This window comes from Humulus lupulus, chromosome 7 (assembly GCF_963169125.1).
Source record: "Humulus lupulus chromosome 7, drHumLupu1.1, whole genome shotgun sequence".
Classification (NCBI taxonomy): domain Eukaryota; kingdom Viridiplantae; phylum Streptophyta; class Magnoliopsida; order Rosales; family Cannabaceae; genus Humulus; species Humulus lupulus.
Genome location: NC_084799.1, coordinates 205571813 through 205594103, shown reverse-complemented (window position 1 = coordinate 205594103; position 22291 = coordinate 205571813). Strand labels below are relative to the sequence as shown.

At 37.8% G+C, this 22291-nt stretch overlaps 1 protein-coding gene across 2 annotated transcripts; it reads left to right on the top strand.

The window, feature by feature from the left end:
* Positions 1-3128: 3128 nt before the first annotated feature.
* Positions 3129-11329, top strand: LOC133789227 (ankyrin repeat-containing protein NPR4-like). 2 transcript variants are annotated; one of them, XM_062226992.1, is made up of 5 exons: positions 3129-3250; positions 3733-3834; positions 9900-9944; positions 10123-10535; positions 10643-11329. In XM_062226992.1, the coding sequence occupies exons 4-5, from the start codon at positions 10317-10319 to the stop codon at positions 11255-11257; spliced, it is 834 nt and encodes a 277-aa protein (XP_062082976.1). In that variant the 5' UTR covers positions 3129-3250; positions 3733-3834; positions 9900-9944; positions 10123-10316; the 3' UTR covers positions 11258-11329. The 2 variants fall into 2 exon arrangements, with proteins under 2 accessions (XP_062082976.1, XP_062082977.1); XM_062226993.1 differs by lacking the exons at positions 3129-3250; positions 3733-3834; positions 9900-9944 and having other exon boundaries at positions 10116-10535.
* Positions 11330-22291: the final 10962 nt, after the last annotated feature.

Below are 22291 nucleotides of genomic sequence, written 5' to 3'. Positions count from 1 at the left end.
TGTGTTGTGTCTTCGTTGTCTTCTTCACTTTGTTCTTCTTCATCTGTTTCTGGAGTTGAAGGTAACTCAACAATTTGCTCCCCCATCTTCTTCTGCAAATTGTCTTCTATTTCCTTAGAATCTGGCAACTCTTCCTTTTGTGGTGACCACCATGATGAGGCTTCATCAAATACCACATTCCTTGATGTATAACACTTTCCAGTATTAGGATCGCAACACTTCCACCCTTTTCTTTGGCTATCGTATCCCACAAAGATACATCGAATTGCCTTCTTGTCAAATTTGCTACGTAGATGACTTGGCACGAACACGTAGCATACACAGCCAAACACTCGAAAGTGACTTACTGCAGGTTTACAACCCCACAGTTTCTCAAAGGGTGAAATGAACCCTAACTTTGCTTGGGGAAGTCTATTGATCACATGAGCTGCTGTCTTCATACCTTCTGCCCAAAATCTTCCTGGAACATTCTTCGCATGTAGCATGCTTCGACATGTCTCTGCAAGGTGTCGATTCTTCCTCTCAGCTACTCCATTCTGTTGTGGTGTATTGGCACATGTGAATTGATGGCGTATGTGGCACTCTCGTAGGTACTGAGAAAATTCATCTGATGTGTATTCACCGCCATTGTCTGTTCGCAGACATTGAATTTTCTTGCCAACTTCTCCTTCGACTATTTCTTTGAATTCTTTAAATTTTGAAAAAGTTTCGGACTTTTCTTTTATAAAGAACACCCATACATACTGTGAGAAGTCGTCAATGAATGTAACCATGTACCGCATGCCGCTGATCGATGGTTGCTTGACTCGCCCGAATACGTCAGAATGAACTAGCTCCAACGATGCTTTGGCTTTGAACTTTGAGTCTTCATACGGTAATTGATGTGCCTTACCGTATTGGCAGCCAGCACATACAGTCTCTGTTCTAACTTCGAGTTGAGGAAGACCCTTCAGCATAGATTTCTTCATCACCACCTTGAGTTTATGATAGCTGACATGTCCTAGCCTTGCATGCCACAAATCTGTTGTTTCGTTCTTTCGAGTCTTGTCTACATAAGCTGACTCTGCTAACATTACATAGACAGACTCTAAACGTTGTCCTCTCATCATCGGTGTTCCAGAGATTTCAAGGTCTCGGTAGATCTTGACATCTAGAGGACCGAATACGACATGGTGGCCCGACGCCGTAAGTTGCGCTACTGACAATAAATTTTTCTTCATCCCAGGTACATGGTAGACATCCTGGAGTGAAACTTCTTTTGAGCTGAATCTCGGAGTGATTGTTGTTTTACCGATGTGAGCAATCGGTAATCTTGAGTTGTTGGCTATTACCACTACACGACCACCTTTATATTCTATTATGTTTTGCAGCTTTTCTTCGTCTCCTGTCATATGATTTGAACAGCCAGAGTCGATTATCCAATCATTATTGTAGTCGATCTTTCCTGGAACAGTAGCTGCTAGAGCTAATTTTTCTTCCTCCACAGCGAAAGATGCTTTTGCGTCCCATTCTTCATCGCTTGTCTTTTATGCATTTGACGTGGCTGCATTACCTTCTGCAGTTTTCTTCTTGAACCAGCAACTTTTAGCCATGTGGCCATACTTTCCACAGTTGTAGCATTTCCCATCAAACTTATTGTTATTCTTCGACTGGCCACGCCGGTTGTCTTTCTTTTGAGCTCCCCCTGTTTGGGAGCTTCCATGATGACTATCCTTGTCATCATTTTTCTTAAAATTTTTGCTAGCATTTGGTCGAGATCGACCTTTCTTATCACCACTAAAGAGTGCTTCTTCGTCACTCTTTAATGAGATTCCTGATGTTTGCTTAGCTAACGCTTCTTGGTCAGCTAGCAAGTTTTCCAATTCAACAAGAGAAGGTTGGGTTGGCCAACCTTGTATTGCAGCAATAAAAGTTCTAAATTCTGGCCTTAATCCATGAATAATAATTCTTCTACATCTAGCATCCGACATGCCAGCAGCAGAGTCTAATGCAGAGATTTCGCGACAAAGAGATTTTACCTTGGTGAAGTATTGGTTGATCGTCATGTCGCACTGCCTGATTGAGAGAAGCTCATTCTCCAAAAGCTGCAATCTCCTATCATTCTTCTTGGTGAACAATGATGCGAAAGTATCCCACGCTTCCTTCGGTGTCTTTGCCGGCCTGATGTGCTCCAACATTTCATCTTCAACTGTGGTCTGAATCGCAAACATGGCTTTGCCCGCTTTAATCTTCCATTTCTTCAAAGCGGTTGCATCCTCCGGTTGTGTGACTTCATTTCCACCAACGATCTCCCACAAGTCTTGGCCTTGGAGATATGCCTCCATGTGCATCGACCACGTGTTGTAATTTTGGTTGTTAAGTTTCTTAATTCCGCCGACCACTTGAAGGTCACCCATCGTTCCAACTCTGTAGTACTAAACCACACACGATCACTCTAAGAAACTCAACAAAGGACTCTTTCAGTACGACCCCGATCCGGCTCTGATACCACTTGTTGGACGCCACAACACGTGAAAACGTAATTACTTTATTGATATAGACGTAATTACACCAAGACTTGATTACAATTCTTGACCACACACACTAAACACTCTAGCTTACACTCTTTGGAACACTTTTGGATGCACTTTATGTACTCACTATTTTACTCACTTTTGGGACACTCACTTTGCTACTAACTTGGACACACATTACATTTGTATTTATAGGCTACCAAGGAAACATCTACATCTTTTTAGACTTTTCTAACTTTATAATTTATTTAACTACTTTCTTCATTTTTCTAAATGTTTTTAGAACTTTCTATATTGTCTAATTAGTTCTAAGCTATTCAAGAACTTTCTAAAATGTTCTATGTTCTTCCTAGTATATTCTAGAACATTCTAGAGCATTCTAGATACGGTAATGACTTTTAACATTGACATCTTGCTTGAATTCTTGACGTCCTATCTGAGAGAACATTTTACAAAATAATTATAAAAAGAATATTATTTTACAAAGTAATATTGTAAATGTTCTCTTTCTCTTCAAAGTCTTGTGAATTCTTATTCTTTTTCTTGTGTTAAATATGTTTATGTTTTTTTTTACTCAACAGATATTGCCTTGCACTTGTTGGAACGATGTCCCCAAGTGGCTATTACTTCTAATAATTGGGGCCAATTTCCCATTCTTGTAGTGACTGAAAATATTGACCCTTCTTCATTTCGCAGTGGATGTGAGCTCAGATTTTGGCAACAATGGATTTATGACTGTTAGTTACATCAACTCTAACCATCTTTTTCTTTCAATTATAAATAAGACTTTATATATACACATGTCGCATGCAATTTGTTTTTCTTCCATATATATTATAAGCAAAATATATTTTGGCTAGGCCAGGCCTAGGAACAGGCAGAGCAGGCCTGTGCTTAGGGCCCCATATAATGAGGCCCAATTTTTTTTTGAAAAATATCATTTTATATATAATTTTTTTTAAAAAAAACAAATTTTGTTTAGAGCCCCTACCACTTAGGTCAGCTGTGATTTTGGCTATAGTTTTCAATATTGGTATGTACATACCAACATAACTATTTCTTCACTAATTTGGATATTTTTTTAAAGAAAGAAAAAAAACATTAAGAGCATGAATTTGAAGAATCATACCAAATTAAACTACTAACTTGTTACGTTTTTACTATATAAACAGAGGTATTGTTTTGATCGAAGACATCTTATACTCTTTTTTTTTTTTAGGTATTCCAATACAGAAAAATGATAGTGCAAACAGTGACACCCGCATAGATGTCCAGAATGAAGAAGATAACCAAAGTAAAATAAGCGACACCAATCTCTCAGGTTGGTAGAAAAATATTTGATGAGGCAAAAAAATCATGCCAATTATTTATGTTTAAAAAAGTTAGAATGGTATTGATCACACTACAAGAAAAATATTTTTTTTTACCATGTCAAACTAGCGAGATTGAATTTTCTGAAAATCTTTGTAAAAAGTGAAGACAATATTAGTTGGTTAGTTAAACACTGTTTACTTAGTTTGTTAAGTATGTTAAGGGTGTTTAGTTGTACTCTTCTGTTATAACTAACTCATTTGTTGTAATTCATTTACTATAAATAAGAGTATTCAGACTAAGCTGATTCTAAGGCTTAAGTCATTTTCCTAAACACTTACATGGTATCACAACCAAAGATCCTCGTTCTTTCTTTTTGATCACATTTCACCTTTTCACTCTTACTTTCTCGGTTCTTGATTTCTTCATCAATGTTGACCTCTAGCTCTGATTATGGTTCCGATGTTCACCCTCTCATACTTGTTGCTGCTTCAACTTTGGCTCCCTCCATTACTACCGATGCTTTTGTTGTCTTAGCTCAAGCCCTCAATCACACTCTGCCTGTCATACTTGACCAGATGAACTTTCTTCTCTGGAAAACTCAAATGGAAAACGTGATTTACGCTGATGGCATTGATGATTACGTTGATGGGACATGCAAGGCTCCAACTCAATACATCTCTGGCACTCAGACTCTGACTTCTGAATACATTCAATGGCGTCATGAGGATCGTCTAATTCTTTCTAAGGATTTTTTCTTCTCTAACCCTTAAAATTATGTCTCAGATCGTTGGGCACACTACTTCTGCTACTGCCTGGGGTGCTCTATAATGAGTTTTTGCAAGAGCTTCTAAAGCTCGAATTATGCAGCTTCGATTACAGCTTCAAACTTCCAAGAAGGGAAATTTTTCCATGATGGATTATGTTGTGCGTGTCAAGAGCTATGTGGATTACCTAGCAAAAATTTATGGACATGTTTCTGAACAAGAACACATTTTGTACATTCTTGGAGGTCTTAGTGCTTAGTACAATTTGTTTGTGGTCTCTGTTACTTCTAATTCCAATCGCACATCTCTTGAAGACGTTGTTAGTCTACCCATGAAAATTGTCTTCAACAACAACAAACAATGGATGAAGGTATGAACAATCAAATGTTTTAGGGTGGGGAAAAGGGATCGTTTCTGGGAAGATATATGGATTAGTGGGGCTCCCCTAAAGAATCAATTCCCAGATTTATTTTTTATTTCTACATCCAGGAACTATTTGGTTAAGGATGTGATGGTTTTTGGTGGAGCTTCGGGCTTGGAAAATCAGGGTTGGGATTTGCGTTTTAGAAGGAATTTGTTCGACAGGGAGATCACCAGTCTTACTCAGTTATTACTTTTGTTAGAGAGGGTGGCTTTGCCAGGCATTTTGGAGGATCGTAGGGCTTGGTTACCAGACGTTAATGAAGTGTTCTCTGGCAGGTCGGCCTTTTGGAGGCTTAGTTATGCTCATTTGGGTTCCGTTCTGGAGTGGGCAAAACCTTTGTGGAAAAGTGTTTCTCCCTCTAAAGTCAAAGTGTTTGGTTGGTTGGTTTTCAACGACAAATTAAATGTCCACGACAATTTGCAACGAAGAAGACCCTACCATTGTTTGTCTCCTGGGTGGTGCCCTTGTTGTAAGCAGGCAGGGGAATCCACCAGCCATTTATTTTTGGAGTGTCTTCTTTCTAGAGAGGTGTGGGGGAAAGTCTTCGATGAGTTTGGTATTCTTTGGTGTATGCCCTCTAACTGTTCTCAACTATTCCTATCTAGGTTAGGGGGCGGAAAAAGGGTTTCCTGTCTTTGGCAAACTACTGTGTTGGCAACTTTTTGGGCTCTATGGCTAGAGAGAAATAACAGAATCTTCGAAGATATCTCCAACTCAGAAGATAATATTTGGGAAAAGATCCAATTTTGGATGGCTACTTGGGTGTATAGAAACAATTGTTTTGCTGGAGTCGCTTTCTCTAATCTTTCTAGGGATTGGAGAAATTTTTGGACTTAACTTTTTGGGGTGGGTTTGTTTGTGGGATTTTTTCCTTTTATTTATTCCTTTTTGTAACCACGGTTTTCCTCCGCCATAAGTGAGGGCTCTCAATTTTATTGGGAGGAGGTCAACTTCCATTGACCTCTCTCTCTTTTTCAAAAAAAAGAAGGTATGAACAATCAAAAAAATGTTGCCTTTCGTTATCCATATCGGTCCAATAATCGACCTCCACCCAAAAATTCTAGTCGAGACTCATGCCCTTCTAATCACTAAAACCGTAATTCTCGTGCTTCCAACGACACTTGTCTAACAAGTAGTGCTCGGACGTTGAAGACACAATGTCAGTTTTGTGGGAGATTTGGCCATGTTGGTTTGCAATGTTACCGAATGTTTGATCCTTCTTTGCAGTACATACCTTTTACTGGTCCTCAAGGAATGATTGTTGCCTCACCTTCACCTCAAGAAGATGCTTGGATTCTTGACTCTGGTGCTTCTCATCACCTCACTCTTCATCACAACAATCTTGACAATGCATCTTCATACTTTGGTGAAGATAAGGTGACTGTAGGTAATGGCCATAAACTCCCCATTTCTTCTGTTGGTTCAAGCTCCATTCCATGTTCCAATTTACTCAGTGTTTCTCGCCTATGTACTGATAATTCTGTTTCTGTTGAATTTTTCTCTGATGTTTTTCATGTTAAGGACCTTATTTCGAAGAATGTTCTTCATCAAGGTCGACTTCATAAGGGTCTCTACCGTTTTCAAGCTCCTTTCACCATCCCTCACTTCAAAACATGTTTTCTTTCCCATTCGTCTTCATGTTTTGCAGGGTCTACTGATTGTAATAATAGTCAATCAATGTCTTTAGCTTCTGTGTGGCATGCCTGATTGGGCCATGCTCATTTTGATATTGTAAATTCAGTGTTAAAACAATGTAATATTTCTTATAAATTCAATAAAATTTCAGTTTATTCATCTTACCAATTTGGTAAAAGTCTCAAATTACCTTTTCCACATTCTGATTTTAAAGCTACACAACCTCTTAAGCTGATCTATTCAGATATATAGGGTCCATCCTCTCACTTAGCTGCATATGGCTCTAGATATTTTATCATATTTGTTGATGATTACTCACATTTTGTTTGGTTGTACCATTTTCAAGCTAAGACTGAAGCTCTTACTGTGTTTCATCAGTTTAAAAGTTTGGTAGAAAATCAATTTTCCACTTGCATTAAACACTTCCAGTGTAATGATGGTGGGGAATACAGAAACTTTACCAAATATCTTAGCTCTTGTATCTCTCTTATAAAGACATGTCCATATACATCGGCTCAGAATGGTCATGTCGAAAGAAAACAAAAACATATAGTTGAGTCTGGTTTGTCTATGTTAGCTCATGCTTGTCTTCCTTTACAGTTTTGGATATTTGCATTTAGAGTTGTTTTCTGCGTTATTAATAGACTACCAACTCCTGTACTTGATTCTAAATCTCCCTATGAATTTCTTTATAATAGAACTCCTGATTACTCTTTATTTCACACTTTTGGTTGTTTGTGCTTTCCTTATCTCAGACCCAATAACAAGCACAAAATTTAATTTTGCTCATCTAAGTGCATGTTTGTTGGGTATAACACAATACATAAAGGGTACTTCCTGGTCTTGTTTCTCATTGTATGTATATCACTAGACATGTTATTTTTATGAGTATACATTTCCCTATTCTACTCCCAAACCCACGACACCACCCTCCACTCATTCCCTCACTCCAGCCATTATCCCGTCCCTCCATAATGTGTATGTTCTTCCATCAAATCCTCCATCAACTAATCACACTCCCATTCTACCACCAATAGAGTCCACAAATATGGTTCCTTCTTCTGCATGTCATTTACAAGAATCTACGAATACTCTTAATGAAACTAATTTTGTTACTAACAACTTATCTGAATCTACAACTCCTATTGGTGAGGATACTATCCATACTATTTTGCAGGAACCTACTATTCCTCGGAATATGCACAGAATGGTCACCAGTTCAAAAAATGGGATTACTAAGCCTCGAGCTCTACTTGCTTCTATCAATCTTGACTTCTCTAAGCCTACCACTTACAAGCAAGCTCTTCAAAATGCATCTTGGAAAGTTGCAATGGAAAGTGAACTAGCTGCTCTTCACAAAAATAAGACTTGGTCACTTGTTCCTTCTCCCATTGGTGCAAGTGAATATCGAAGCATTGTAGGCGCCCTGCAATATGCCACCTTGACTAGACCAAAAATTTCATTTAAATTCAATAAAGCTTGTCAATTTTTGCAAGCTCCTATTGATTCTCATTGGTTGGCAGTAAAGAGAAACTTGAGATATTTGAGAGGTGCTCTAACACTTAAGCCTACCACACTACACTTATTGTATTTTCCTTGGTGATAACCTGGTTTCATGGTCTTCTTCAAAGCAAAACGTAGTGTCCCAAAGTAGCACTGAGTCCGAAAGGGCCTTAGCTAGTGTGGCTGCTGAACTCGCTTGGTTTCGATCTTTGTTCAGAGAACTTGCAATCTCTGTTCCTTCTACTCAGTAGTGTGGTGTGACAACATCAGTACAACTCACTTGGTTGTCAATCCTATGTTTCATGCTTGGACGAAACATATAAAGATTGACTTCCATTTTATTCATGATATAGTCTTAAGAAAAGAACTTGTTGTCAAGTATATTCATACTGAAGATCAAATTGAAGATATCTTCACCAAACATCTTCTAGCTGTTCGGTTCTTCATTCTGCGAGGCAAACTTACAGTCCTTCTAAGATCGTTTCGTTTAAGGGCGGATGAAGACAGTATTAGTTAGTTGGTCAGTTAAGCATTGTTTACTTAGTTCGTTAAGTCTATTAAGGGTGTTTAATTGTACTCTTCTGTTGTAACTAAGTCATTAGTTGTAATTCGTGTTACTATAAATAAGAGTATTCAGACTAAGTTGATTCTAAGAATTAAGTCATTTTCTCAAACACTTACAAAAAGAGATGATAAAAAAATATAGGCAATTTTCTACAAAGACATTCTTTTTTGGTAAATTTATTGGGAATCATTGTAAAAAGTGTCCCGCCACAATTTGAAGAACAATTAGTCAATTTACCTCTCACTTTTGACAATGTTTTCTTTTACCCCTAGCTAGTTATTTTAATATAAATTTGCTCCCATACTTTAATCCATTATTGATAAAGTTGTTTCATGTTTCTCCTCAGATTTAATTTTTTATTTATTTATTATGTTCAAACATTATTTATTTTCTTACCCCTAACACATAAGCTATTAAAACAAATATAAAAAATTAATTACGCTAATATTTAACTTATGTTACAATATAAATGAATGAGTACATTTCATTTATAACATGAAACATATTAAATTAATTGTAATTTTTTCAATCATCATAAAAGCAAACAATTTACCTCAGAAAATTAAATTAACACATAACCAAATAAATAATATATAAATTTGTTAATTCTTTTAGTTTTTTTCGAGTTTTTTTTAATTCTAATTTTCATGAGTCATTTACTCATAATTATGTATGCACTGTTTTCTAAAAAATATTTTGACAAGCATTCATTTAATTTTATTAATAAACAATAACACAAAATTACTAATATATAAATTTAGAAATTCTTTTAGTTTTTTTCCATGACATATTTTCCCAATTATTTTTTTACTTATAGCTAATATATACATTAACAACATTATTAAAAATAGCTTGTCTTTATTCAATTTTTCTAGTCATTTAATAAATTTCCAACAAAAAAAAAGCACATAATCAACTTCTATAAATAAGTAAAAGATTAATATTTTTTTTAAAATTTTAATATATGTTACAGTTAGATAAAAATATAATCAAATTTATAATAAAAATAAAACTTAAGCATAAAAATGAAAAATATTTATAAATCTAGGTAATAATTGATGACAGATTAAAGTTTGGGACTAGTTAGTGGTAAAATAATACTAATTTTTTCATTTAATATGTAAGTGATAGCACCTAAAATCATTAACATATATATGTATATGGATTGTTGTTCTTTCTAGGTACATTCAAACGTCGCTTTGTATCAGCTATGTTCGACATTCTAGGTACATATCATTAGCTCTCTAAAGTATTTGTTTTAACTATTTATTTTGAGGCTTTTTTATTCAAATATACTGGTGTTTTAAAAAATAGTTAAAGTTTAATTTTCCCATAAAAACAGCTATTTTGATTTTCCCTAACAAAACCATAATGTAATATCTATCAATTTATGTCTCTATTTAGGAATAAAGAATATCTATGAAATGAAATTGTGCCACCATTATTGCTCGACAATCATAGACCACTTCTCCCGAATGTTAAAAACATTAGACAAGGAGCAAGTGAAGGATGCCTTGCACACTGCTGCTGCTTGAGGGCTTGTTGAGATCTTTGTTGGTATAGCAAAAGCAAATCCTGAGCTCATACATCGCTGTGAGATGTACAAGACACATGCTTTCATGGCGGCCGTTCAAAGTCGACAATCGCAAGTTTATCGCCTTTTGCATGGAGTTTCTACTAAGCAAGTGATCGCAACTAGAGTTGGTTCTCCAAAGAACACCATGCTACACATGGCTGGACTTCTCGCACCTTCTGATCAACTAAGTAAGATCCCTGGACCTGCTTTGCAAATGCAAAGAGAACTACAATGGTTTAAGGTGCGCGCAATCAGTTGATGATATTTCATTTCAAATCAAAATCAATCAAGGTGTAATTAGTAACTTTTCTATAACACTTTTTTTGAGAATTGATAACAATTTTGTAGGAAGTAGAGACAATTACATTGCCTCGACATAAGTGGTACAAGAACACACAAGGATTGACACCCCGAGAGTTGTTCACACAAAAACATGAGCCATTGTTGAATGCTGGAGAAAAGTGGATGAAAGATACGGCAAGTTCTTGCAGTCTCGTTGGTTCTCTCGTCGCTACAATAATGTTCGCCGTCGCATTTAGTGTTCCTGGAGGGAACAACCAAGACACGGGTTATCCCATATTCTTGAGCAAAAAGTTGTTTAAGATTTTCATTATATCAGATGCTATATCACTATTCTCATCAACTGCCTATGTATTAATGTTTCTGGGAATTCTTACATCGCGTTATGCAGAAGATGATTTCCTCAAATCCTTACCAACAAAGCTAATAATAGGTCTTTTCACTCTTTTCTTATCTCTTGCAACAATGACTATAGCTTTTTGTGCTGCCCTTTTAATCATGTTGCACAAAGAGACTGGATTTGTCATCACTCTATTTTTCCTTGCTAGCCTTCCTGTGACATTATTTGGGTGGATGCAGTTTCCTCCTCTGATACAGATTTTGAAATCTACCTATTTGGGTGGACCAAGCATCTTCAGCCCGAAAGTTCAACGCTGGCTATAGAATTTTTGTTTTGGTTGTAAGGATATATTGGTGTGTTGATGATCATTTATGTATTTATTTGCTTAATTAACTTGGAAAGAAACCTGTTTATATTGAGTGAAACTAATAACAACATATTTTGATTGTCTATGGTCCTCCTTATTAGCTTCAAAACGATATGCATAAAATGAACTTTTGAAGCAAAAAGGATCCTAAGGAAGGCAGCAATGGCCTCAAGAGTAACAGTCAAGTTTCTACAAAATTCTATTAGGCTTTATGAACTTAGCTCACAAACATAATCAAAGTTGGCTAACACTCTTTCTGGTTTTCACACACTAGTACAGTAGGTAATAATCTTATTCTTTCGGGGTGATTAGTCCTAAAGCTACAAATAGGAACTCATCTGTACAATCTTGAATGTGAGAGATAGACAATGTTACTTAAGGACCAAGTCTTCAGTTATTAACGGTCATAACTACCAAAACTGATTGGCTGGACTTGCAGAGTATGGTATAGCCTAGTTGAATATTCATATAACATGAAACCCAATAAAATTGATGCTATATTTATATTTTAAACAACTTTTACAACAAGAGTAAAAATATATATTTTTGGAAATACATATGTGGGGTCATATAAAAATTTACTATTGAGGTACATTTTATGTACACTTCTTTAGAAACTCCTTTTCAAAATTTGACTTGGCTTCTTCTACCCAAATTAGGACTTCAAATGTTCTCAGAGATGTACAGCAACCAAATACAACCAAAACCAAAATACCAAACACTGCAGTAAGTAACAAATGCAGCAATGACAAGTATAGAAAACACAGGGGACTTTATAGTTCATTTTGCTAGTCTTGCAATCTCAATTTGCTATTCTCAAAGAGTTACAGAATACACTTATATCTCTTTTTTAGTTCTTTCTCACCATTTCAGAACTTCTCTTCTCTCTTTTTCTATATTCTCTACCTTTTTAACCGTACAATTTTTCCATAACTCAGCCAATCATTTGCATCAGAGGTGTAATGATTAAAACACATCAGAAAATGATTGCCAAACCAATTCTGCAGCCCCACGTGTACCAAATGCAAATTCTAGTTGTCACCTTTTAAATCTCCTTTTCTCCACTGTTGAGTTGTTTGCTTTGCCATAAATATATATCAGAACATGTGGTCTGAATATGGTTATGATCCTCAACAATATTGCTCAAGACAATTGTTTGAACACTGAGATATTAACACATATTCTGAAGATTTTTCACTCACTGTTGCTTTCCCATTGGCTGCAATTGCGCAAGAAGATGAGCTTCGCAGAGAAATTCATAGTTATTTCATCTCTAAAGAAAATGCAGAACCAAATGCAACTTTGGCCAGCATTGCCATAAGCTGTCTTAGTACATTAGTTAACACTTAGTACATATGGTAACTAATGTGAGAGACATCCTTAAATAACAGTGATTATAACTAAAACAAGCATAATCATATTAACTAAAAAGGGTTTAGTTGGTTTGTCGATAATTGACTTTTTCACATATATGTAATAATTTTTTAATATTAAAATGAGTGCTTTAATATTAATTTGGAGTGTAAGTATGACTCCCATTTTCCAAAATCCAACTTCCCTCAAAACCACTTTCTCATATGTGCCCCACAACAACCAGAATATTATTTCCTCAAAAGTTCCCAAAATACAATCCCATTCCTCATTCTAGTCAACCCAAGAAACAGAAATTACCACTCTTTCGTCTATTATAGATAATACTAAATGAGCCATAAGGTTCATAAGATCAAATAAGAACTCTCTCTCTCTATCAGTCCAAATTTTCAAAGATTCTCATATTAAGTACTTACTTTATAGCCTTATAGGTCTATGGAAATACTTGCTCATTCAATTTACATCTATGTTACAGACTTTTTGTTCGAATGTTTAATACAAGTGTAACGACCCGACTTTTCTTAACTAGACCCACCGAACACGACTATGACTATCCGGGGTCAACTGGACCCTTACGGTCAACTTTGGTAAAAATCGGACGTTAAAAAGTAAATAAACTTTAGAGTAAACTTTAGAAAATTTTACATTGGAGTACTTTGAAATAAAATAGTATTTGGATGGGATCCCATAGTTTTAAAAACAAAATGTAGTTTAAACGTAACTTAAGAAATAGTCTGTGGCCATAGGGCCTTCTTTAAGTAGAACTAGTAAACATGAAATTGATAAAACTGTTACTAGACTTAGCGGAAAACTTAAGAGAACCCTGACAACCCTGCAGGTCGGTTGTTTCACAGTATGCATACTTCAGACAGAATCCCCTCCAGCTCATTGCACTGCTCCTTAAGCCTTGCCCTTACCTACACACACAGAGTAACTGATGAGCTATAACGCTCAGTAAGGAAGCTAGCTACAACTCATGATTCTACTATTCAAAACAAACTTTTCATAACAGAAATGCATATCTAGAAACTGCAAACTGAGCAACACGTCTAGCATATTCACATAAGTCAAAGGGCTGCGTAACATACTGAAAACATATAACTGAGCCATCGTGTTATCTGTGGGGTTTTAATCCCAGTGTGGCCTCCACGGCCCAGAGTAACCTCACCTCCCGTACCAAAGGGGTACACTCCGCTAAAACACGATGACTCTACTGACTTGGCGGATAACCCCACTGTACGGCTGCATGGGGAATCCGCCCTCACAAGGTTTCCCTTGACAGTCATAAACATTGCACATACATTCATGATGACTTTACTGCACTAAGCACATTCAAACACGATAGATGGGTACTATCATGCGCATCCAGCCATATAATCACACACATATATAGCATCTAGAATTTAACCAGCAATCTACAAACATGCAAACAATTCACTAGAATCACAACGAGCTAAGTTACTCTTGGTGTATACTTCCTTACCTCTTGTCCTTAGCTTTCGCGAATTATATCTTTGTGAGTATTTCCGATCGCGTTTAGACCCTATAATCATATTGGGACAATATGTCTTAGTTTATGCTTTACTAAGATTTTAAATATAAATAAGGGAATTTAAAAATCAAAAACTAAAATTCCCGACCCTGGCCCAAAACCCTAGCCCTTGGGGTAAAATGACCATAATACCCTTCTCATAAATCCCGAACTCAACTTAGAAAATTATTATTTCCTATAATAATTTTATCCTAGACCACGTCCGAAATTTCAAGTCAAAACTCCAATTATTTCTTAAAATTCTATTTTCCGATGCTCGAGTCCAAAACACGAGCCCTGAGTCCAATCCTTGATCTTGAGACTTAAAATTAGTAATATTGTACTTCCTAAAATATTTTCCAAGTCTTTGAAAATATTTCGTAGGTTCTAAGTCGTCAAATCTAAACTTTGAAACTAATTCCCGAACTTCGAATTTTTCTTGAAGCTTACATAATAATTCCCGAGCCTAGCTCGTAAATTATTAGTCTTAAATGTTACTTAGATAAATTTTTCTAACCCCGATTCATTAAAATCAGACCTAAAACTTAGAAGTATTTAATCCCAAGCCTTGCTATAAAACCCTAAATTTTTGGGACCAAGTACCATTTTTGGTCTCTTTGGTTACCAAACAGTAACCATTAGTAACTTGTTGCTGAATGGATGAACATGCACGTGAACACCCCCATTGTCTTCTTCCTTGTACACATTCAGCCATTTCTTTCCCAAGCCATACCCGTCTCCATCTTTCCTCACCTAGGCAGTCACGGTTTCACTCCTAACCACCATGACCACCATTCGGCTATCACAACCACCACCCTCATTACCATCGGTCTCCATCCGTGACCACTCAAAGTGGCACTTCCATGCACGGCCAGCCACCATCTTCAATCTTAAACCACCACCAAACCCTCTCAAATATTAAGACCACATATATTATACTATCCCCAAAACCTTAATGAGTGTTTCTAATCCCAAGACACTGATTAAAACCATACATAACAATCCAAAGAAGTCATCACCATCCTAAGAAACAAAGATCAAAAATCGGAAACGTAAAACTACAAAGGAAATCTACGAATATATACCTCTTACTGTGGCCGGTTCTTGGTGGTTTCTTCTTCTCCTCAACTTAGTAGACAAAACTATGAACACAACAAAACCATTTGACATGAATTTGGTACTCAGAATCTAAGAGAAAAATCAACGCAAAGGTAGGTTCGGACTTACGTTTTTCTTCTGACTATTCTTGTACCGAACTCCCTGTAGCACTCCCTTCTTTCTCTTGCTTTCTTCTACAATCAAACATAGGCTCTAAGGACGTGTCTAAGGACTGTAATCCAAAGAAAAACCAAAGAAAACTCACCTTTGATTCCTCCTTCTTGGACCCGAAGTGAACGTACAAAACAAGAACACAATGTGTTCTTTGTCTCTAATCTCTCACAGTTATCCTCTCACGTTCAAAAATGGCTAACACTAATGAAGAAAGACAACGGTTCTAATTCCCTGCCTGGTAACCTCTAAAAACTGCCATAGCTGTTTAAATTGTGTTTCCCTCCAATAAGTATGTGTGCAGCCAAACACACCACCGTATGCTTCTCAAAATAAAACACTAAAACTATAGCTTAAGAATGGTAAATATAAACTACAGTCTAAACACCAAAAATGCAACTTTGGTTTAACTTATGTCTATGATTTTATGTGAGTCATTTCAACATAAAATCATGATTTTAATCCTATAAAATTCCTCTTGAATTGTTCATAGACTCTTAGTGAATAAGTCACAAAATCATAGTCTAAAATGATTCTATGATTTTATGTGGATTCAAAATACATAAAATCATATACTAAAACTCTTTGAACAAGATGTCCATTTTAGATTTATTTCACATCTAAATCCCACACTATGGTCTAAAGTGATCAACTCACAATTCACCAAATATTATTTTAATTATTATTCATACTCTTTAAAAAAAAAAATTAATTCACAAAATAATGTTATTACATAAAACACTAAATAAAAAAAAGAAATCGGGTTATTACACCCTTCCCACCTTAAAAGAATTTCGTCCTCGAAATTTTTCCTTACTCAAACATCTCGGGATACTTCTCACGCATGTCATCCTCCAGCTCCCAAGTAGCTTCTTCAACTGCGCTATTGCTCCACCGGACTTTAACTAGGGGTATCCTTTTAGTTCTCAACTCTTTGATTCCCCGCTCCAGTATTGTAACTGGTTTAATTTCATAACTTAAGTCCGGTTGTAGCTCTAGCGGTTCGTAACTAAGCACATGGGACTGATCGGACACATACTTCCTGAGCATGGAGATATGGAATACATTGTGGGTACTAGCCAACGCGGGAGGTAGGGCTAATCGATAAGCAACTGGTCCTATCCTCTCGAGGATCTCAAAAGGACCTACATATATGGGACTTAACTTCCCTTTTTTCCCAAACCTCTTAACACCTTTTGTTGGCGAGACTTTCAAGAATACTTTGTCTCCCATCTCGAACTCGATGTCCCGCCTTTTGGCATTGGCATAACTTTGTTGTCTACTCTGAGCTGTGAGCATATGCCTTCTTATTCTTTCTATAGCACTCGTAGCCTCAAGCACCAGTTCTGGCCCAGCTAGTCGCCTCTCTCCTATCTCATCCCAATGTAAGGGTGAGCGACACTTCCTGCCATAAAGCATCTCGTATGGGGCCATTCCAATGGTTGCTTGGTAACTATTATTGTACGCAAATTCCATGTGGTACAAGTACTCCTTCCAAGAACCCTTGAACTCTAAGGCACAGGCTCGCAGCATATCCTCCAGTATCTGGATGGTTCTTTCTGACCGCCCATCTGTTTGCGGGTGAAAGGCTGTGCTGAGTTTCAACTTCGTACCCACTGCCTCTTGCAAGCTTTCCCAGAAACCTGATGTGAACCTCGAGTCTCTGTCTAAAACTATAGATACTGGTACACCATGGAGTCTGATTATCTCTTTCATGTACAGCCTTACAAATTGATCCATAGTGTACGTCATTTTCACCGGAATAAAATGAGCTGACTTAGTAAGGCGGTCCACAACCACCCAAACTGCATTGTGACGCTCTGTAGTTACTGGTAGACCAACCACGAAGTCCATAGCGATATCTTCCCATTTCCATACTGGTATTGGTAGCGGTTGCAGTAACCCACCGGGTCTTTGGTGTTCTGCTTCCACTTGTTGACAAACCAAGCACTTGGCTACGTACCCGGCTATGTCCCTCTTCATTCCCGACCACCAATACATGGACTTAAGATCTTGATATATCTTTGTTGCACCAGGGTGCAACAAGTAAGGCGTTGTGTGTGCTTCTTTAAGAATCTTATCCTTGACCTCTTGGTCGCTAGGCACACAAACCCTGCCCTTATACCTTAATATCTGGCATTCCGACATTGTGAAGTTCCCACTATTCTCTTCTTGTAACAAGGCTTCTTGTTTAACCAGATTGTCATCCAATTTTTGCTTTTCTTTAATCTCTTCCAAGAGATCTGATTGCAATGTGAGATTGGCTAACTCGCTTGTAACTATTTCTATCCCAACTTTCACTATCTCTTTTTGTAACGGAGCTTCCACCAACCCTAAACCTGCAATGGTGCCATGACTTCGTCGGCTTAAGGCATCAGCCACCACATTAGCTTTTCTAGGATGATAGAGTATCTCGCAATCATAGTCTTTAACTAGCTCGAGCCACCTCCTTTGCCTCACGTTTAACTCCTTCTGAGTGAAAAAATATTTAAGGCTTTTGTGATCCGTGTATATTTCACATTTATCCCCATAGAGATAATGTCTCCATATTTTCAAGGCAAAAACCACAGCCGCCAACTCCAAGTCATGTATTGGATATCTTTGTTCATTTTCTTTTAGTTGTCTAGACGCGTAAGCCACCACTTTTTTGGTTTGCATCAGTACACATCCCAAACACATCTTGGATGCATCACAGTAGACTATAAACTTTTCGTTGCTTTTGGGTACACACAACACTGGAGCAGTAGTTAATCTCTTCTTTAACTCTTGAAAACTTTGTTCACATTTATCAGACCACACGAACTTCTATAGTTTGCGAGTAAGGTTTGTTAGTGGCATTGCCAATTTGGAGAATCCTTCCACGAATCTCCTGTAATAGTCGGCTAGACCAAGAAAGCTACTTACATCAGTGGCATTCTTTGGTATTGGCCAATCCTTGACAGCCTCAACCTTAACTTGGTCCACTGATACTCCGTCCTTGGTTACTATGTGGCCTAGAAATACCACTTCCTCTACCCAAAACTCGCATTTCTTTAGCTTGGCACATAACTGTTGTTCTTTGAACCTCTGGAGCGCCTTTCTCAAATGATCCCCATGCTCCTCCTTTTTCCTTGAATAGATCAAAATATCGCCAATAAAGACGATTACAACTTGTCCAAATACTCTTTGAACACCCTATGCATTACATCCATGAATGCTGCAGGGGCGTTTGTTAGACCGAATGATAGTACTAAAAACTCATAATGTCCATACCGAGTCCTAAAAGCGATTTTGGGTATATCATTTTCCTTTATCTTAAGCTGATGATAACCCAATCTCAAATCTATCTTAGAGAATATCGCTGCCCCTTGTAATTGGTCAAACAAATCTTCAATTCTAGGTAACGGATATTTGTTCTTTATCATCACCTTGTTCAGTTCCCTATAGTCAATCCACATACGCATCGATCCATCATTCTTCTTGACGAATAGTACCGGAGCTCCCCACGGTGAATGACTTGCTCGAATGAATCCTTTGTCAAGCAGCTCTTGCAGCTGTTCTTTCAACTCCTTTAATTCTGAAGGCGACATCCTATACGGTGCTTTTGAAATAGGGGTTGTCTCTGGTGCTAACCCGATCACGAACTCGACCTCTCGATTCGGGGGTAAGCCTGGTAGATCTTCTGGGAACACCTCGGGGTACTCACACACCACTTTAATGTCCTCAAGTCGTTGTGGCGTGTTCTTAGTTGTGTCCACTATACTAGCCAGGAATGCTTGGCACCCTTTTCCCATCATCTTCTTTGCCTTGAGCGCTGAGATGATTGGCGTTTTGGGTCCCGTACTTTCTCCCTTGAACACGAACTTATCTTCCCCTTCGGGTTGAAACACTACGATCTTTTTCCTACAATCGATGTTTGCACTATACTTGGAGAGTCAATCCATTCCAAGTATCACGTCATACTCATTCATAGCCAGCTCAATCAAGTCAGCATAGAGTTCTCATCCATCTAAAGTTATCGGCACCGCGTGTACCCATCTTCTAGATGTCATCCTCTCTCCAGATGGCAATGTCGTACTAAAGCCTATCGAAAATACCTCTCTAGGTCTTCCTATTTTCTCAATCGTGCACGTTGATATAAAAGAATGGGTAGCACCCGAATCAACTAACACATTGCATAAGAGATTGGCTATATGAATATGACATGTGCATAAGTGATCCTTTCTGCACTAGCTATTTCTACATCTCAGGCAATCATTGGCTTGAGCCCTTTCATGAACTTTTCGACCTTAGCTTCCTCGTTGGCCACTAAATTTCCAGCAAACTTAGCCAACCTGTTGAACTGTTGCACATATTGAGCTTTTGTGGTATCTTATTGGATCAGGTTCACAAATTCATCCACCTTAGAAGCTCTGATAGTCTCATTGTAAAACTGTTCGTTGAAAGCTTGTACGAACTCCGCCCATGTCATAACTCTAACATTCTAGATAAGCTTCATGTTCTCCCACTACATGCGAGCGTCCTTCTTTAGCATATATGTAACACGAGATACTTTAGCTCGGTCTTCCAACTGCATTAATTCGAAAATGAGTTCAATAAAACTCATCCATTCTTCAGCTTCCATAGGATCCACGCCTCCTTCGAAAGGTTGAGGGTGCAGCTTCCGGAAATGTTCGTATACCGGATTTGGTTGAGCAAGTTGTTGTGGCCTCACTTCCACAACTTGCTGGGCTGGTGGCCTTCCAACCCTAGGTGCCCAATTAAGTTCTTTTCGAAGACGAGCAATCTCTTCAGCTTGTGCCTGACTAATTCCAAACAGCGTAGCTGCATCCATGTTGGCATTTCCTGGGTTCAGGTTTTCTGGTGCCTGATCCCTATTCACTCCTCGACGTACACCTCTTCGTGGAGACATCGCGATTCGTTCGAAATACTTAAGCCATATAGTTTAAACTATGAACGATAAATCTTCTATCCACTCAGAAAAAGGCCTACCTCATTCTATTCAAAACTCTAAAAGAAGCATAGCAATAATATAAACTGAGTTTCAAACCTAACATACTTCATACAATTGTATAATAAGAAGAAAAGAGCATAACAATTCATCATTAGTATTACTTCAAACTTGATACATGATTTCGATACATAAGTAGTCAACTGAAAATAAATGAAATACAACACTCTAACATCATAAAAATCATGCAAACATATCCTAGAACAAGGACAGAACCCCCCGTTTCCTCACTGACCGGAAATGAAATGACTTTTAAATCCCAATTCTAGCCCTGGGTTGACTATTATTAGTGTCATAAACTACCATATGGACTGGGAACGATTCCTCATATTCGTTCCTAAGTCCTGGAGATAATTCCCTAATTACTCCCCTAGGTAGCTTAGGGGTTCCTTGTACCCACCTCTTCTTACTATAGTTTAATTTCTTGATCCCTAAAGGGTTAAGCCTAACTTTCTTGGCTATGTTCTCAACGTAGATCCTAGGGAATCTCTTTCCCATAGCCGAATATTGATTTGGGGCTTGACCTTCTATGTGAGCTACCTCACTCCAAGTCTGGTTAAGAGCATCCCTAACACTCTGCCAAGAGATTGTGCTCATTAGAACCTCAAAACACTATAGACACTTAAGTAAACCCCCTATCCACTTAATCTCTTGAATGGCATAGTTCACTGCCATGATATGCCTAATTAACCTCTCAAAATCATCATAGTTACCCTCAAGGCTCATTTTCATTTCCCTAGTCCTTTGGATCCAATAGTCTCAGGTTTCCTTAGACCCTTGCCCTCGGCCGGACATAACGGTTCTCTTCATCATCACCATTATCTAGTCATTACGAAACCCACAATTATTGTTAGACTAAAAAATAATTGCAAAACTTAGAAATATACTTACAGTGCAGTAGCTGGGGCCTTTCTGATCTTCATATGCATACTGTGAGGGTCTACAGGAGCCTAAGTAACGTAGTCTCTGATACCAAATGTAACGACCCGACTTTTCTTAACTAGACCCACCGAACACGACTATGACTATCCGGGGTCAACTGGACCCTTACGGTCAACTTTGGTAAAAATCGGACGTTAAAAAGTAAATAAACTTTAGAGTAAACTTTAGAAAATTTTACATTGGAGTACTTTGAAATAAAATAGTATTTGGATGGGATCCCATAGTTTTAAAAACAAAATGTAGTTTAAACGTAACTTAAGAAATAGTCTGTGGCCATAGGGCCTTCTTTAAGTAGAACTAGTAAACATGAAATTGATAAAACTGTTACTAGACTTAGCGGAAAACTTAAGAGAACCCTGACAACCCTGCAGGTCGGTTGTTTCACAGTATGCATACTTCAGACAGAATCCCCTCCAGCTCATTGCACTGCTCCTTAAGCCTTGCCCTTACCTACACACACAGAGTAACTGATGAGCTATAACGCTCAGTAAGGAAGCTAGCTACAACTCATGATTCTACTATTCAAAACAAACTTTTCATAACAGAAATGCATATCTAGAAACTGCAAACTGAGCAACACTTCTAGCATATTCACATAAGTCAAAGGGCTGCGTAACATACTGAAAACATATAACTGAGCCATCGTGTTATCTGTGGGGTTTTAATCCCAGTGTGGCCTCCACGGCCCAGAGTAACCTCACCTCCCGTACCAAAGGGGTACACTCTTATGTGACACCCCACGTCACTATGGCTGCTTTTTGGAATGACGACTGGCCCTACAAACCAAGATAAGTCTTTCCAGCGTGCTTTGTCCTCACTCACACACTTCCCGGGAAAACTTCCCAGGAGGTCACCCATCCCTAGATTACTCCAGGCTAAGCACGCTT

Bases quoted from the DNA above. Each gene is read 5' to 3' on its own strand.
- LOC133789227 (XM_062226992.1), top strand. From the start codon at position 10,317: ATGTACAAGACACATGCTTTCATGGCGGCCGTTCAAAGTCGACAATCG. The intron at 10,536-10,642 runs GTGCGCGCAATC...ACAATTTTGTAG, and splicing joins GAGAACTACAATGGTTTAAG to GAAGTAGAGACAATTACATT.